At 37.4% G+C, this 16,967-nt stretch overlaps 1 protein-coding gene across 2 annotated transcripts in view; it reads right to left on the reverse strand.

Moving 5' to 3' along the window:
- Positions 1-2,465: 2,465 nt before the first annotated feature.
- Positions 2,466-16,967, reverse strand: part of stk10 (serine/threonine kinase 10) — a 37,889-nt gene continuing 23,387 nt past the window's right edge. For both annotated transcript variants that reach the window (XM_006631878.3, XM_015349581.2), the window contains exons 8-19: positions 15,318-15,446; positions 12,230-12,850; positions 10,485-10,615; positions 9,375-9,498; positions 8,704-8,883; positions 8,424-8,516; positions 7,684-7,813; positions 7,153-7,277; positions 6,617-6,805; positions 5,990-6,115; positions 5,592-5,705; positions 2,466-4,799 (exon numbers count right to left, since the gene is read on the reverse strand). In XM_006631878.3, coding sequence (XP_006631941.1) covers positions 4,659-4,799; positions 5,592-5,705; positions 5,990-6,115; positions 6,617-6,805; positions 7,153-7,277; positions 7,684-7,813; positions 8,424-8,516; positions 8,704-8,883; positions 9,375-9,498; positions 10,485-10,615; positions 12,230-12,850; positions 15,318-15,446 — 2,103 coding nt within the window. In that variant the 3' untranslated portion in view covers positions 2,466-4,658. The remainder of the gene's footprint in view (positions 4,800-5,591; positions 5,706-5,989; positions 6,116-6,616; positions 6,806-7,152; positions 7,278-7,683; positions 7,814-8,423; positions 8,517-8,703; positions 8,884-9,374; positions 9,499-10,484; positions 10,616-12,229; positions 12,851-15,317; positions 15,447-16,967) is intronic.

A 16,967-nucleotide genomic window follows, 5' to 3' on the forward strand; every position in this document is an offset into this window, starting at 1 on the left:
TATAAGCTCCTAAAGAATAACTTTTGTTGCATTCACGTCAATACTGGAATGGACTATAGTTAAAGCCTTCAGATATTAACTAGATTTGGGGTAGATAAGGTTTTTTTTTACTCAAAGTTCAAACAATGTATTATTGGTTTTACAGTGTTGTGTCTTGTGAAGTGCCAACACAAAGATCACATCACAAAAAGGTAGTGCAGAAACTTAAAGTCACTTGTTTTCACAAATGTATACTGATGAAAAGCAGGCCAAAACTAACAAAACTGTGAAATTGTGCAATTGCTTTAAAATTTAAAACCAATAAATTAAGAATCATCAGGAAAGAAAACCAGAAATGACTAAAGCCAAATGGATGTTGAAAAATATCCTGGCAACTGCAATATACACTAAGTCAAAAATATAGAATACCAAACTTCTTAAAAAACTGACAAAAAAAATGAACAATTATGCAAGAAAGTGCTTGCTTTTTTTTAAAGCGTGACAGTCACATTACTGCAGTCATTACCTCTAAAATAGCTTTTTTGTTATTTGAATGGATAGGAATTTGTCTATGGTGGAACTAAATCATCTAATATTTAAAGATACTCAAGTCTATTTTTAGACTTTTACCTTTATGTGTAGAATATACATTAATAGTAATTTAAACATTTTAAGGTTAATACCAAACTACAAAGAAAGCTTTGAGTAGCTTAGGACAAATAAGTAAAAAGGTTCAACAAAAAAAGCTTAAGAATTAAGACATTATACATCTAAATTGTTTTTGAAGATTTTTTTCCCCCAAGCTGAAGACCATCTCTAATCAGAGCAAACACAAACTACCTCAGGATGAATGAAGCTAGGGTTACCATGTGTCTGGTGTTTACCCAGAAAGGCTAGATTTCAACTGGCAGCTTATTCATCAAGCTCCCAATGTGTAATTTAAGAGTAGCACTTTGTGCCAGGATCTGTTGGCACCATTTGCAACAGCTAACTGAGAATATCCTTGTTTGCTCTATGGAAAAGTGACAACTCCCTATAAGGAACTGATGAATGATTCTGTTGCAGTGTACGGATTCATTTTGATGTTACCGTTTCTGTTGTAGTTTAAAAGTGTAGGTTGATCATGTTACAAATGTTACTTCTTTAAAGAGGATATTTTGCTAGGATTTTCAGGCATATTACTTAAATACTTTACCCTCTTAAAAGGAAGACTTGAGTAGAAGAAATACAAGTAGTAAACTATGAGGACAGCTGGAAACAAATACCATATCCACTTCACTTAAGAACAATCCTTTATCACATTCAGTGGCTTAATAGTCATCTGACCCCCAATATAAAGTAATTCTAATATCACTACCATTGCTTCCAATTAATAAAAATGGGAAACAAAGCTTTACAAAGCCACCATTTACTTCTTCAGCTTTGAGATGGTTTCCAAAGTCTGCTCCAATATATTGATGAAAGCTTCATTTCATCACAGCAGGTCTGTATCCACCAGACTGTTCTTTGTTAACTTGTTACATTAAGGAAAAATTACAGTCAAAATGGAAATCGTGCTTCATTATTTATAAGCGCTTGAGATGCAGCTGGAAACTGGAACAGCCAGTACCTTGTTCATGACAACTTGAACAAAGTGCTTGGAATCAATGCCAATGATATGCTAGTCAGGAAATGTCAGAACCACATGTACCGTATGTATACTATACCTATATAAAGTGCTTGATGACAGAACAGGCTTAAATGACTCAAAAAAGGACCATTTACACACCCCTCACGAAATAAAACAAAACATCACACATAGATACAGCATTTATGCAGATGGAGGTCATGGCTATAGTCAAGACATTGCATTACTGACATTTAGCCTGTCAGCCCTGTCCAGTCTTTAGCAGATGAAGCTAGATTGGTGGGTATGCAGCTATAAATTCATAATAGAATAATAAAATATGGATACAGTACATGCAGTTAATCATAAGCCAAGGTCAGCTCGTAGTAGCTCAATGAAGATATTCACGGGTAGTAAAGACACTTCTCCCTAACGCCAATGTTGCCTGGTGCTTTGTCTACAACAACAAATTTAGTGTCTCATCACAAGCCAAAAGCTCTTCCCAGTAAACAATAAGATATCTTCTCTATGCCCTAAACAGCAGGTTAGGAGGTCCAGAAGATAAAGCCTTGTCTTCAGAGTGTCAGAATTCACCATTGACTCATTCATCCTGTGATTGTTTACCTTGTATCAAAGTCTCAAATGACTTAAATGATTATTTAAATACCTCTGCATCATGTCAGTTTACAGGCTCACTCTGCAGTGACACATACAGTACCACACCATTTCTGCTCAGGCTTCTCTTGAGCAGGTTTCTTGAAACCACAGTAATTAGTATTGTCAATGTTTCAGAGTGAAAGGTAATGAATCCAATCAAGAGCTAAAGAAAAGAAAAACAATTTAAAAAGAGCCACTGTCTTAGAAATAAAATGGCATTATTTTTTATACCAAACATGTCTTTATTACTTATTTACAAGACAATGGTTTATTCCTAAAATTAGAAACAATGGTTTAAAGTCTATCATGAAAACATTTCAAGTAATAAATCAAATCATAATCAAATAAAACTATTGCAGCCAATACCTTCACTGTGCCTGCTGCTTTTAAATGTTTAATTATTTAGTATATGTATTAATGGTTATGTATTAACAAGCAGGGTATGTAAAATAACTGAATGTAAGTGAACTGAAGTACATAAAATGCTCTCTCACGTGATTGACTCAATTGAGCAATTCTGCAATTGAGACTCAAAGATTATGCTTCAAATCCAGTTCATTCAATGAATAAGGTAGGGGTGTAATGTAGATATTCAGGCACATTAGTAACAAACATTAGAATTGTATATACAGTACACAATAAAAAAAAGATTTGGTGCATGTTTTACGTTTGTTAAATATAAAATGTATTGCACTTTTGTTATGTTTACAGTGCACTGAATGTTAAAGTAAAAACTAAATTTTTAGAATTACATTTTGAATAAAAATATTTATCTGAATAATAGATGTTCTGTATGTATTTACATTTAAAGCATTAAGAAACTATACTCTTAGCCCACTGACAAACAGTATTGGACTTCTGGCTCCTTCAGATAAAGACTCTCAGATGTATTACCAGGCCATGAGTCCCTCAGTGCTTTAACTCAACTTTACAGTAAAAACACTAAAATAGCATGGCAGAAAGTAAACCTGCTTAGACCTAGTTTTCAAAAGAGCAACTTAACAGCTGAGTTATTTTCCTTCAAAACAAAAATCTATATATTAAGGTTTTACTGATGCAAAACAGAATTAAGAGAAGCTCTACAGCAAAATATTCATATTTTATCAGACTTTAAGATGATTTGACATGGACTTTGTACACTGATTTCTACAGCAGTCTTATGTTTACAATCTGAAAACCTAAATATACACATTTTATATATTCAAGAGTATTAAGATAACTTATATACGTGACAAATTAACATTTTGGTGCCAGCCAATGTAAAGTGTGAATGAAAACAGATTAAGGTAGAGGAAGGACGTGTGTAGTATGACCCAAACAAATTAACGTTAACCTCATACCCTTAAGACAGCAGAATATCTTAAATATGTTTTAAATGTGATTAGCTACAGTATGTTAGACAATGCCCCAGCAGCACTGTGTGACATATACAGTGCATACACAGAATACACCCGATTGCTAAACAGAAGCTAGGGTGCTTTGAGTGAAGTTTAAAAAGTAAACTCGGCTTTCACTTTTGGAGTTGCATGTGGCAGCACACTATTAAATTGAAGTCACAGATAGCCTTATTTTCCTTCAGAAGTAGACACTTTTTCCACAAGACAAATTGACACTGCCAGTAATAGGACACATTAACTTGTTTCCACAAAAAAGGTTTTGTGCCAAAAGAACCAAGGGATAAATTGGCAAATCTAAATAAAACAAAAACTGTATATCTGTATTTTGTGTGGAACATTTAACTCAGGATCAAATGTTGGGATGCTTTCTCAAATAACAGTGCTTTGAGTGACATTTCCAGTACAAAATGCTTTTAAACTTTACAGTTGAAAGCTGGAAAACAAAACCCAATGTGCAATTTTTTCTAGCTAATGCAATGTGACCATTTGGAGTATGACACTGTGAAAATTGTGTTGTCTACTGAAAGTGTTTTAAACAGACTGATAAATGCACTCTAGAAGCCAGGATAGGGTCCGCTACAGTAGAACACTACAAAAGTATGCTGCCTTTGGCATCTTCAAATATTTCACTTAAGAGAAATACTAAAAACACAGCAATCTAAAAGTTGTATTACATGAAATTTACAAAAAGTAACTTAAAACTTTACTCACTACATCTATAGAACAGAATATAATCCTAAGTGCACCATGTTTTGAAGAAAATGTAGGTCTTAATTAGAATACCTTAACTGCCAGATTACCAGTTCAAACAGGGCAACTGAAAAGTAACTCATCGCATGTAAATAGAGCTAAATAAAAAAATTAAAAGTTTAAAAAACAGTTAAGTTTAAAGAGCACATACTGTATAAGAGCAATGGGTTTCTTGATATATTTGGTGTGGCTTTGCAGTCATGTCTTTGACTCTTATATTGGTCCTGAGTTTCCTGTTATGACATTGCCTCTTTCTACCAATCTTCTGATTAAGTAGTTGAAGAATCGGAGTATGGTAAGAATTTGGCAAGCTTGTTGGGTGAACTGGGACTCATACACTCAGAGTCTTCACTCATCTTAAAGAACATCTCCTGCTCTTTTTTCTTCTGGTTTAGTTCATCCTCCAATGCCTGGAAAAAAAAATGGGAGAAGAACTGACTAACATCGGTCATCAAGCACTGCAAACACAAATCTGTACCCTCTTTGAAACATCTTATGCACATGGCAGGCTGTTGGATTAGGTTTCTAGAAAAACAAAACCAGTTCTCCAACAAGAGATCTGGTAACGTAGATATACATTCCTCTCTGATGTGCATTCTTGACACATTCCAGAAAGATTACATCTACAGTACATGGTAGGTGCCATTCCTGTTCTACAAGTCAAAGAGTGTTCTTATGACTGGCAACGTGTGACACTGCTAAATCACTGCTGTTTATCTTGAGAAGCTTTGTGTGGGAAAACTGAACAAACTATGTGAATAACTTTTTTTTCATAAATCTTTTGTGATAGCATTATAACTTCAAATTAAGAAACTGTTTTGTATTGTTTCAGCAAACCTTTCTTCATATTTCCTAGAGAGCTCTGCTAATTTCAAAACATTAAGAACCAACTTGAATATTTCAAAATGGCAAATTTACTAATCTTAGTTTAAAGAAGATGCATAAGATAAGATCACTTTATTAGCCATATACAATTACATGCATTTGAAATTTGTGTTTTCTCATACCCCAGCTTGCTCTCCATGAGACACAGACAGGGAGAGAAGCTTGGGGTCAGAGCACAGGGTCAGCCATTGTACAGCGCCCCTGGAGCAATTGGAGTTAAGGGCCTTGCTCAGGGGCTCAACGGAGAAGGGTTCCTCTGCCGGCTGCTCAGATCCTTAGCCACAGTTCCACCGCTCCGCCCCAAGGTCAGAACATACCTTTTTTCTAGGCCTGAGCTGTTCCCTCCATTCCTTAAGTTGATGGTTGTGCTGCTCATCTAAGGCCTTAAGTCTCTGAGTCTCATTTTCAACCAAAAGATGGCATTTTTCATTCTGTAATGACAAAATGAAAAGTGTTATTTTTGCCGTTTTAACATTTATGGGTTAAGATTTTTAGCTGCATAGCTGACATTTTCTAGATTCCACTGTGGAATTTAAATTACCTTTCAAATTTGAGTAAGTCTGGAATCGTATACAAATCCCAAGCATACAGTAACTCTGAGAATTTCCATTTAAAAGATGGTGATAAGTAATTTTAGACGTAAAGCTTTAGAAAACATTATTGTATGGGCTTATGCTGTGCAGCATGGGCGGTTGTTGCTGTTTGCTGAGATCACCTGCAGTTGCTGCAGCTCCCGGATATTGCTGTCACATTGGCCCATCATCTCCCTCATCTGGTTTTCATGTTTCTGTTGCTGGTGCTGCCTCTCGGCCTTTTGCCTCTTTTCCTCCTGCTGTGCAAACTGCAGGTGCAACATCGCAATACACAATTACACATCTCATGTACATCTTCACCACATACAAGTGACAAAAGCTGCATAAAAATCTGACTCGTTTCTTGAAGATAAATCTCAATCCATACATCCATTTCATAGTATACTTTCTGGTTAGAATATAATGATTAAATATTAATAGAAAGGCTGTGGTGAGGAATACACAGTAAAACTCCACTTTTAAACTCAAAAGTACCTATCATAGCAAAGCACAAAGTTTCACAACAGTCTTGGATCTGAAACATACATACTCTGGAACTGGCTTTGTCTGGTGTGGAAAACTGCAGAACTCTTTTTGTGCAGGAAAACACAAAGGAACCAACATGAGAGTGGAGTGAGTCAGGAACAATTGCTTGATTTATGGTAAATACAAGTTCATTCCAATTAAAGCAAACCAAAAGTACCAATGTGTGAAACACTGCACTTCAAAGCCCACAAAGTACATTCCCTCTCATCCTTGAGAAGTTTTACCTGTTTGATCTTCTCACGGTCTTCTGATGCACTTCCTGAGGAGTTGATCCTCAGGCTCTTTTTGAACATCATCATACGGGTCTTCCCTTCGCTGCGCTGGATCTTGGGCAGCCTGGCTTTCTCTTGCTGCTGCTTGGCCTTCAGGTGCTCAATCATCCGCTGGTTATAATGTTGCATCTGTTCCAGCTCCTGCAACGCGCCCACACCACACCGTGTCACACACGGCACACAAACCACAGCTAACAAGACACACCCACACTAAAAGTGATCACTTAGCACATACAGTACCAGCTTAACTACCTTTCATTTAAAAAAATATTTCATATTCACAAATTCATATTTACAATCACTACAACAATTGTCTTGGTCCTCAATATTAAATTAAAAACTTGTGCACTATTTCAAATATCGGAAAAATACATTAATAACGCATAAAAAGTACCATTATCTCAATATGTATGTGAGGCAGTAAGATCATACGGTTTTCTATAATTGATCTAATGACAGGATACAGTCTTGAATACAGCAGGCAGTACCTTTTCATGCTTCTTGAGAAGCTGGTGCCGCTGCAGGAAGTATTGTTCTTTGAGCTGCTGTTTCAACAGCTGGTGTTTCTCGTGCAGGTTACGCTCCTCTAGCTCCCAGATGGTGGATTCCCTTTCTGAAGCAAGAGAAAGCAGTGAAATGTTGAAACTCAGTTCCTGGAATACATTTCAAAGGCAGTGGGGTTGCCAATATATGCCTTTCTGCTTGAACCCTGGATGGCTATCTGGCATGATGTGCAAAAAATTGAGAAATGGAGAAGGCAGCATGCATTATGGTTTTAATTCCATATATTGGGTTATTAATCTTTAAGCATGTTTGACAAAATGTATTTTAAGCAGGGAACTGATAGATATAAGGTGGTGCAATGTATTATACTCCCCTTGATAAATGCAAATACTCTACTATATTCATACCTGCCCTGCATATGGATTACAGACAAAAGCAATAGCTTAAAGCAAAATTTCTCGCCAAAAGAAAATACTTGAACACAACAACTAAAATCCTCTTATCAGAAATTCCACCTCTCATTAGATGGTGTTTTCTGTCGAGGCACTCGCGCTCCATTTCTGAGATCTCATGCTTGTTTTCAGCTATGATCCTCTTCAGAGCCGCATCAAGGTCGCTCTTCTGAGCTGCCAGAAACTTCTGTTCCTGCAAACGCACAAAAAGAGTGACCAACTAAGGCTTCTCCCCAGTGAGTTTCTAAACACAAATGACAAGTACTGAAGTGCCACTGGGGGGGAAAAAAATCTGCTCTATGCTGACATAACATTTCCATTAGCGTTGCCGTTCTCCAAAGTTTTGATATTTCTAAGGGATTTAAAAATAATGAGTGATAAAAATCAATTGCAGTAATCTATTTTTGTGGTTCATTAAACTGATAAATTTGTTTTTGAAAATAAGATGGAATAATTAGTTGTGCTTATACGGTATTCCTGGCCAAGGCATTACTGGCTGCAATGGTGGAGTAATTTATTGATTCTTACATACAAATAATTTCATACCGAGTGCATCCTAAAGATTTATTTTCTTCCTGTATTTGGGTAGTTGATTAACCTAGTGGCACATATCTAGGCGTAAAAGCTGTACATGTTAGGGAAACATACATGCTGCTGTGTAAAGAACATTTGCAAATGACATTTAATACAAAATAGAATAAATCCTTCAACATCAATGCAAAAATGTACAGGTTTTAACCATTCACACTAAATTACAAGTTTTCTAGTCCCATGATGCACTTGAAGACCAAAGGTGGCTTTACCTCAGTTTGCTTCATCTGTTGATGTTCATTCATGCGCAGTTTTAAACTTTCCTTTCTCTGACTTCTGGGAAGTTTCTCAACTTCATGTTTGACCTACAAAAAAAAAATCACAAAAGTAAATAAAACAAAGTACTGTATATTACCCCAGCAAGATAAAACTGCATGATGTCTTTCAACTATATACAGTATATACTCAACCTACCCTGAAATCTCTTCAGCATTTATCCTTCACAACCTAATTGCTAAGTCACCACTGTTCAAGACCTGTCAGGACACTTACTTCCTTCTTTTTCTGTTTGAGCTGCTCCTGAAATTTGCTATACTCGCGCTCCTGCTCTGAGCGTATCCTTTTGGTCTCATCTCGCAGGCGAAGAGCATGGTCCTGCTCCATTTTTTCAATCACTTGTTTCTGATTTTTCTCCAGATTCTCCAGCTCCGTGTCGTAATACTTCTTCTTTGCCTGAGAGAGTAAAAAGAAAACCTGTCAGCAGGTGACAAATTCCTTTCCTTTGAATAAGACATGAAGCGGAGGTCCCATCAACTATCTGTAGCATGTAGTGGGGCTACTGACTCATAACAGCAGCCACACATTACCCATGAGAGTGTAGCACTTCATTAGTGGATGAAGTAATCCCCATTTATGAATGGACTTCATCACTCGAGTCTCCTCCCCACTGATAGCTGGTGTGTGCTGGGTGTACTGGTGCACTTTGGCTGCCATCGCATCATCCAGGTGGAGCTACACATTAGTGGAGATAGAGGGGAGTCCCCATTCCCTGTAAAGCACATTCAGTGGAGTGCCCAGGAACGTGTAAGTATTATTTATTAAGAAAATTGCAATCAATTATCATCATTTCAAGCGGTATGGCTAACATGCACTTGATTCAGCTGGAGTTCTGGCAGAGAGGGATCTGCAAGGGATAACTGAATGGCGGAATGGCCCAGGCTTACATTCATCTCCTGGTCAAAGCGGCGCTGCATCTGCTCCCGCTGTGTATCCAGCTTGGCATTGAGCAGGGCCTGGGCGCGATGCTCCTCCTTCTGTAACAGTCGCAGCTCTCGCAGCTCCTGGCGCCTACATAACGGGACAGGATACGGCAAGTTCAGAACATCCGCAAAAAACAAAACTACTGTCTTCAATAGTGTGAGTCCCCAGGTCATTTTCAGACATTATATTGCTCACCTAAGATCTATAATTATATAGAGCACTATATACTCCTTTCGTGTTTGTTACTGGGTTATAACAACTGCAAAACAAAAATTGGCAGAAGATAAGAGCAGTGGCCATCCCACATTGCTGCTTGCAAAGGGCCTTGCTTACATCACTTGCAATGCTAGAAATACACCACAAGATGGAAGCACATACGAAGAGTGTATGAATGTGTTCATGTCCATTTTTTCATAGCGGTTTCTTAAGGCAATTTAAGGAACTACAAAACCAACAGCCAAATATTTACCAGACTATTTGTCTTAGTTTCACTAGGTTTTATGAAGGGCAATGAAAAGCGCAGCACATATCACACCACTTGTGCGATGAAAAAAACATGACTTAAGTAGAGATTTTGATGAATAAATGCTAAAATACAGTTCTTCCCAAATATTACATATCAAGACTATTAAAGCCTCTTTTGTCTGCTCTCAAAAGCTGAAAGCATACATAACAATAAACAAAGTACATGGGATGCCAAGTATTTTTTTATTTCCCTACATCTGTACATATGTATTTCCCTACATAGAACATGCAATATAATCTAACTGCATTGTGAAGTTTAGATTTACACTGATCCACAATGATGACTATCAGGAAAATGAGGTTTGAAAAAAAAAATCCATCTTGTAATATAGTTTAGCTTTAGCTACGGGGCACCACACATGCTAAATATAAATGCAGAGAGCTATTCCTTTTAGATGCCATAACAAAAAGACCTTGACAGCCTGGGGGAATGCAGCAGTCTTGGGAACACAGCGAAGTCTTGTGAAAGGCATGTTCCCATTGTTGTTTCAGGCAGAGGAGTTTTTACATCATGCTCAAGAGTTTTGCAGGAAATTCACTTCACTTGCCTGAGAAACCTCATCTCCTCATCTTTCTTTTCGTCATCTCCTATCATTTTGGATGTGGTCACGCTGACCTCCACACCATCCACAACAAACTTCCTGGTGCGCTTCAGCGTCTTGCTAGAAAACTTGGAGTCCTAGAATTTAAAAAGGCACGAAGTTGGTATCACTCTTATCAATCCACACAGCACAAAACATTGAATGCAGCTGGAACATGATCTAGCCAGGACCGGAGCTCAGCCTTCACGTCAGAAAGCACTAAATATCAAGACTGTGGCAGAGCTCCTTGGCGATGCATATTTTAACTTAATACAATAGCAAATATGAGTATCAAAATCTCAAAGAAGCCATTTGGAACACACAAAGTTACTGTGCAACTTAAGGCAGCTGAATAAACATCCTTAACCCACAGCACTCTCCAAAAAGGTCTCATAAGCAAAACATTTCCTTTCATACTTTCTTTCCTACCATGGAGCATGGCTATTCACTTATCTTCTACAAATTTAGGCATACAGAAATTTAAAGACCTTTTGTAAGTGAAAAAGCCTCCTATTGTCATCAACTGGCTACTGTTTCTATTTTCAAAGGGCATTTACACTACGTGATTGCACAGAAAAATTATTCTGGGTTATAAAAATATTAGAAAACTTAATGACATTCTTCTCATGGGTAGATGAGAAGGATGGAATGGAATTTTGCCACTGGCGCCTTTATTTAGTGCTCAGCATGTGCCAAGGCATTTTTATAATTGTTAATTTGCTGAATGAGCTATCCTACTAAGGTAAAGCCATTTACAGTATATTTGCATAACTCTGTGGACAATGACTACTGGACAGGACTACTGGAGGACAATGACTCAAGGGTATCACAGCAGTTTTTCATTTGGGATTGGAGCATGTGAGGTTTTAGTTATGAATCCAGCACCCTAAACAATGTTCCACAATGCTGTATTACATAAAAAGAACCACACATTAAAGGTTCACAAATTGGTTTTAGAATGTCTAATTCAAAGAACAAGTAAAAACCTTGATTTTGAACCTACTGACTAGAAATGTCAAAAAAGAGCAAGGGGCAATTAATTTTAGGAATACACATTCACAGCATGCTATCAAAAACAGAAGAAAGTTCATATTTGGTAGTTGTTCTGGAAAAAAAAAGTATTTCAAATACTGTAATGGAATTCAGTGCAACAGTGAAAAGAATACTAATGACGACAGTCTATAAACCACTAGAACTAGCCCATCACAATGGCTGTATAGAGAGGCATAAACAATGCTGAATAGCAAATAAGACAAAGAGCCATTGGTGCAAGTGACTGGCGAATTTAAAGTAGATACAGAATGGCAATCCTAAATACAAATTGACTCCATCAGCCAAAGCATGTAAAAGCCCTATACAGTACACGTAACTGTTACTTCACTGCATACTGTGACCCAATGTGCAAGACATTATTGCTATGACCAGAGCAAAACACTAAAAACAGAAGCTTTTCATAACTGCAACAGACAGTCCATCATTGTTCAAAGCCTATAAGAAGCTTCAGCTAAGAATATTTTCCCTTCCTCTGCTTTTTCCATCTCGCTGTACAGTGGCACTCCCTGCACTCTCTTTCCTAAAGTGGGAGGGGTCATTTTAATGAGTCTTGCATTTACCTATTTTTAAATCAAAAATGCCTTTGCAGCTACATTAAGAGTTCCTACACCCAGTTCTTCCACTCCAGTTCCTTCATAAAGAATAGTAAAATGGCATACCCGCACCGATATCGACCCAGTCTCCTTGTTCAGAGAAAGCTCTCCAGACAGATTCAGGCTGAGGTCTATGCTGTCAGAAGCGGACACACTGCCCGAGTCAGAGTAGCGTTTGGAGGATCTCCCATTGGCCTCTGGCATTAAGCTGTCCAGGTTCTCGCTTTCACTCCCCGCTGTGGACCTGCGCTGAGCTGCGTTCTTTTTCGGGATTCCTTTACGTTTTAGAACCTCCGGGCTGGCGGTCGACTCCATGGGCGTGTTCTCTGCGCTGTCCTGTTGGCCCAGCTGCGGCCTGCCGCTCTCTGAAGGTGTACAGGGTTGTGGGAGGTCGGCCTCTGGCAGGGCCACTGGCTTCTCCTCCTCAGGGGTAGGGGTGCTCTTGCCATCTTCGTTCCCTGAGTCAGAGCTGCTGGTCTTTATCGACTTTTCACTCTCTGGTTTGTCGCTGTCCCCAATGCCTATACCTTCGTCAGATAATTTGTCGCTCAGCTTGTCCAACTGGTCCTTGGGCAGAATTTCTGCTGGCCCTTTCAGATCTTCGACTTTGCTCTTGGCAAGAGTCTCCACAGACTGTTCCTGATCATCACTTGTCTGGCTTGTTTCAGATGGATCTTTCCCTGGTGTCTAGGGAATAAACAACAGTTATTGAAGACTTTGCACACTGTACCAATTGGGAGCTTCTACTTTAAATATGGCTTACATCCTATTAGGTCACCCACTGGGAGTTTTAATTTTAGGAATCATTTAAGTGAGTCATCCAGCATGTACTTAATGGAAGCTCATACTCAGGCTTCCTTTTCCATTAAAGTGCACCTTGTAAGTTGAATTTCATTTAAAGCTCTTTTGCAACAGTAATTAGAAACACAGTTTAGGTAGTTAGTGGCTTATTTTTATACCGATTTAGTATTATATGACAAATAATGTTAACTTACAGATTAAGTATCTTGAAAAACAATGAAGGAGAATGTGAACAGAAAAGCTCTAAGACAAAGAAACTGTACAATTTTATATAACTCTTGCTCATACTTCAGCAAAGAGAAGATGCTAAATGAACAGTTAAAAAGGAACACACTGCAAAGACAGAGGTAGTGGGTCAGCTTAAGGTTGCATTTTTAACCCTGACCATTGGAAGAAATCCAATAATAACAGCTAAAAATTTTCCATCAGTCATTTCTAAATGAAAGCTATTCTCAGTGATAAGCAATTTTATAAGCAAAAAGGCCAAACTGTCAGAATTGTGCTTGCGTACAGTCGTGAATATGCTAGTGGACACAAAGAATTAAGAGCTAGTTAATTCACACAATCTCTTTTCTGAAAACATTTCTATACAAACTGAAATTATTTACAACTAATAGTATTGCATGCAATTGGCAGTATCTCGGACAAATTCCAAGAAAGGAAACCCTCTCAAACATTCTTGAGAATCTTTTTTTACTATGGCATTTATTTAATTAAGGAACATTCCAGACCACTGATTGGAAAAAGATACATTCCCTTTTTCATTGATATCTCTTCTCAAATCAATACCTCTAATTGCCATTGTGTGACCACTGATGAAGTGAAAGTGGTTTCAACATCAGTATTTTTCCACCAGCCATGGTACAAAAATAAAATTAGCTGAACTCAGTCTGTGTCAGCACCAGATACGACTACAGGCTGGCAGGCAGGGACCTGTCCAAATCACTCCATTTGTGTGACATCATATGTATGCAAACAGCAGGCAGAAGCAGAAGGGCATTGGACATTTTATTTTACCAGAGAGCTTGCTAGTAATTTAGAATTTCAGACATAACGGAGTTCTTGGTTCTAAGCAAATATTCTTTACTACCTACTAATTAGGTAATTTTGATAATTTTTTATAAGTCAACATACTACATACAGTACATATGCCAGTGCAGATTCAGAACATAACATCAACTTGTCATTGTCTTACTAAACAGCTATACCAAAAAAAGGCTTTGGTGGATAGATGTTCAGCTGATAATCGGAATGGTTTCCATCTAGGAAAATATCTAATGCAGTGCCTCATCTCCAACTGCATAGTAATCAGATCTGTTATACCTGAATGTCAGTCAGCAATAGGTAAAGTCTCAAGGCAGCTGTGTTTGCTCTAGCTTCTATGCTATATCAGCATCTATGCCGTGATGAATTTGTGCAGCCAGCCCCATACTGAGCTTCACTCAGCAGCACACACAATTTGCAAACAATAAAATCCCAAGAAACTGCCTGGCAGTTTAATTACCTACAAGCACAATGTGCTAACCCACCTGAGTTAATCCACACAGTCTATACCTAGAATATTTTTAATTTTATTGATGCTATTCTTAAAACTTTCTCCTTTGATAAGGCACTGTGGTTGTTTAGAACATTCTACCCGGATATATAAAGTACTGCTGATGTCAGTGACACAAGAACAATACACTGAACAACACTGCTTAAAGGGTCATCTGTTTTGGCCATACAACTAGTGAAGTACACTGGTACTCACATAGGAAGAAAAAGGGAAAAGTAAGGAAGTTGTAAAATTCATTACAAAACAAGAAAGGCACGACTACAGTCCATTTTGAAAGTCTGTGGCAATTTCAAAATTATCCATTTAGCAATTTCAAAAAAAAATATCCTGAAGACAGGATATGTAGGTGGCTGCATAAATGGTCACAAAAAGATGAGATGTTGCTGTAACCTTAAGTCAGGAACGCCTTCTAAGCAGGAAGACAGAAATTTTGTTTTGTCCAGACATTTCATATACTTGAACTTCCAGTGCCCAATACAAATTTAACCTTTTAAGTGAAGAAATAGAGGATCTTTTATTTTGTACCAACATAAAAAAAATATTGGAAAACTATTTGGCTCTGTTGAAATCGATTGGCACAAAACCTAAATTTTTGCTTGTACTTTTACATCTTGCTGCATATGGAAGTTGGAGTACGAGAGCAATTGTCTTTAGACTTGATGAAAGGGAATATTGAGCATAGCTGTTTTGTTTCGCCTGACATTCGCCATGAAGCTTGGAGTTAATCACCACTGTGAGTTTATTATCTTTGGGAAGCTTTCCTCCCACACGTTACGGCAGCAAAGGGTCAAAACATACGCTTGTGAGTTCTGAGGAGTCTTCATCTTCCTCTCTGTTGTCCTCTATTTCCTCCATGACTTCAGCTTTCGCTTCTGCAACCAGCTCCCGGAGAGGTCGGTTCGACTTCACTTTGCTCACAAAGGGGTGCTGTGAAAGGTATAAAAAAAAAGTAAAAATTTCATTTTTCCCTACCTTCAAATATTCTGTACAATATATATTTCAGAAAGCATCTGTTTCAACTGTGAAAACATCATAATGGCAAAATATATTATCTAAACCATGATTTTGCACACAATTTCAAAAATTGGTGAAACATGGCAAATAAAATATTTAGAACTTTGACAGTTTTTTCCTATACGGATATATAAGCATATAATGTAAGCGCTCTTTTTTCTGTGTATGTGAGGATGCTATACAATAACATTGTATCGACATTAAAATTATGCCTTTACATAGAATTTTTTTACATTTGTAAATGTATTTAGCGTACACAAAGTACCGCTTATTAAGGTAAACATCAGCAAACAGCAGTTATTAGGGTATTTAAGAATAAGATTATATAGCAACATCTGAATAACTGTCTTGGTTAATTTCTCTATCCTAGCATGAGTAACACTTGAAAATTCCAAATCTAAAGTCAAATGAAAATGACAACTGTAGGTTTGCTCAAATGAAGATTGTTAAAGATTCATATTGTAACTAAAAAAGTTAACACTTTCATGGAAATCAGTGCCAACAATGAATGTACAGTTTTTCATTTTTGACCTATACTTATCAAATATAACTTTTTAAATCTAATGAACCAAAATTTTGGGAGACTCAGCTAATTTTAGACAGGGGGTGTCAATACTTATGCAGGCAGTTATGGCACCCACATGTGAGATTAATACATCTGAGATTTTTTCCACCAGTTTCTGTGACATATCACTGCTTAAAACACATTTATGGATAAATTGATTCATTTTATTAAATATTAAGCTATATTAATAAATACCTGGGAAGATTGCCAACACTATTAATATCCAAAGAAAATAAACAGAGCTGATTGTGTTCTTGGGTTCCACTGTGAACATTTTTTAAAATGTATAATTATACATTTAACATTTATTAACAAACTTTAAGGGCTGGTGAGATTAAACTGAAACTAATTTTTAAACGCACTTCTTTTGACAGTTTACCTAAAGTAGTTTACTTTCAACCACATTTTTCCCTTCCCCCAGCACAAAACCATAGCTGCTGTGCAGAGCATTACCCAGATCATCAGGCCACCATCCCTTAAAGACCTAACGTAGATATTAACTGAAACCTTGATGTCTGATGCAGTTAACAGGTCATATCAAAGGCTACTCTTAAAATCCTTCCAATTCCAAATTTCTTTTGAGCCTGTGCTGCTATATTACAGCTGCCTTCAGGAAATCCTGCTGGAATCAGCACAGTGCCCACAGTTTTTCCCATGCATGCTGCCTGCAGTACTTCAATGTATTTACTATCACTACAGCCAATTAAACATGTTGGATCTCATCCAAATGCTGTAAAATAAAGCACCATGTCAGCACACTCTGAACCTTTCATGTAGCAGTTATAGCCCATGGAGCCCAAAACAGGAAGACGCACACATTCTGAAACCTGCACAAGCGTGGAACATCAATATATACACTGCAAATATCG

Source organism: Lepisosteus oculatus, chromosome 11, assembly GCF_040954835.1.
Source record: "Lepisosteus oculatus isolate fLepOcu1 chromosome 11, fLepOcu1.hap2, whole genome shotgun sequence".
Taxonomy (NCBI): Eukaryota; Metazoa; Chordata; class Actinopteri; order Semionotiformes; family Lepisosteidae; genus Lepisosteus; species Lepisosteus oculatus.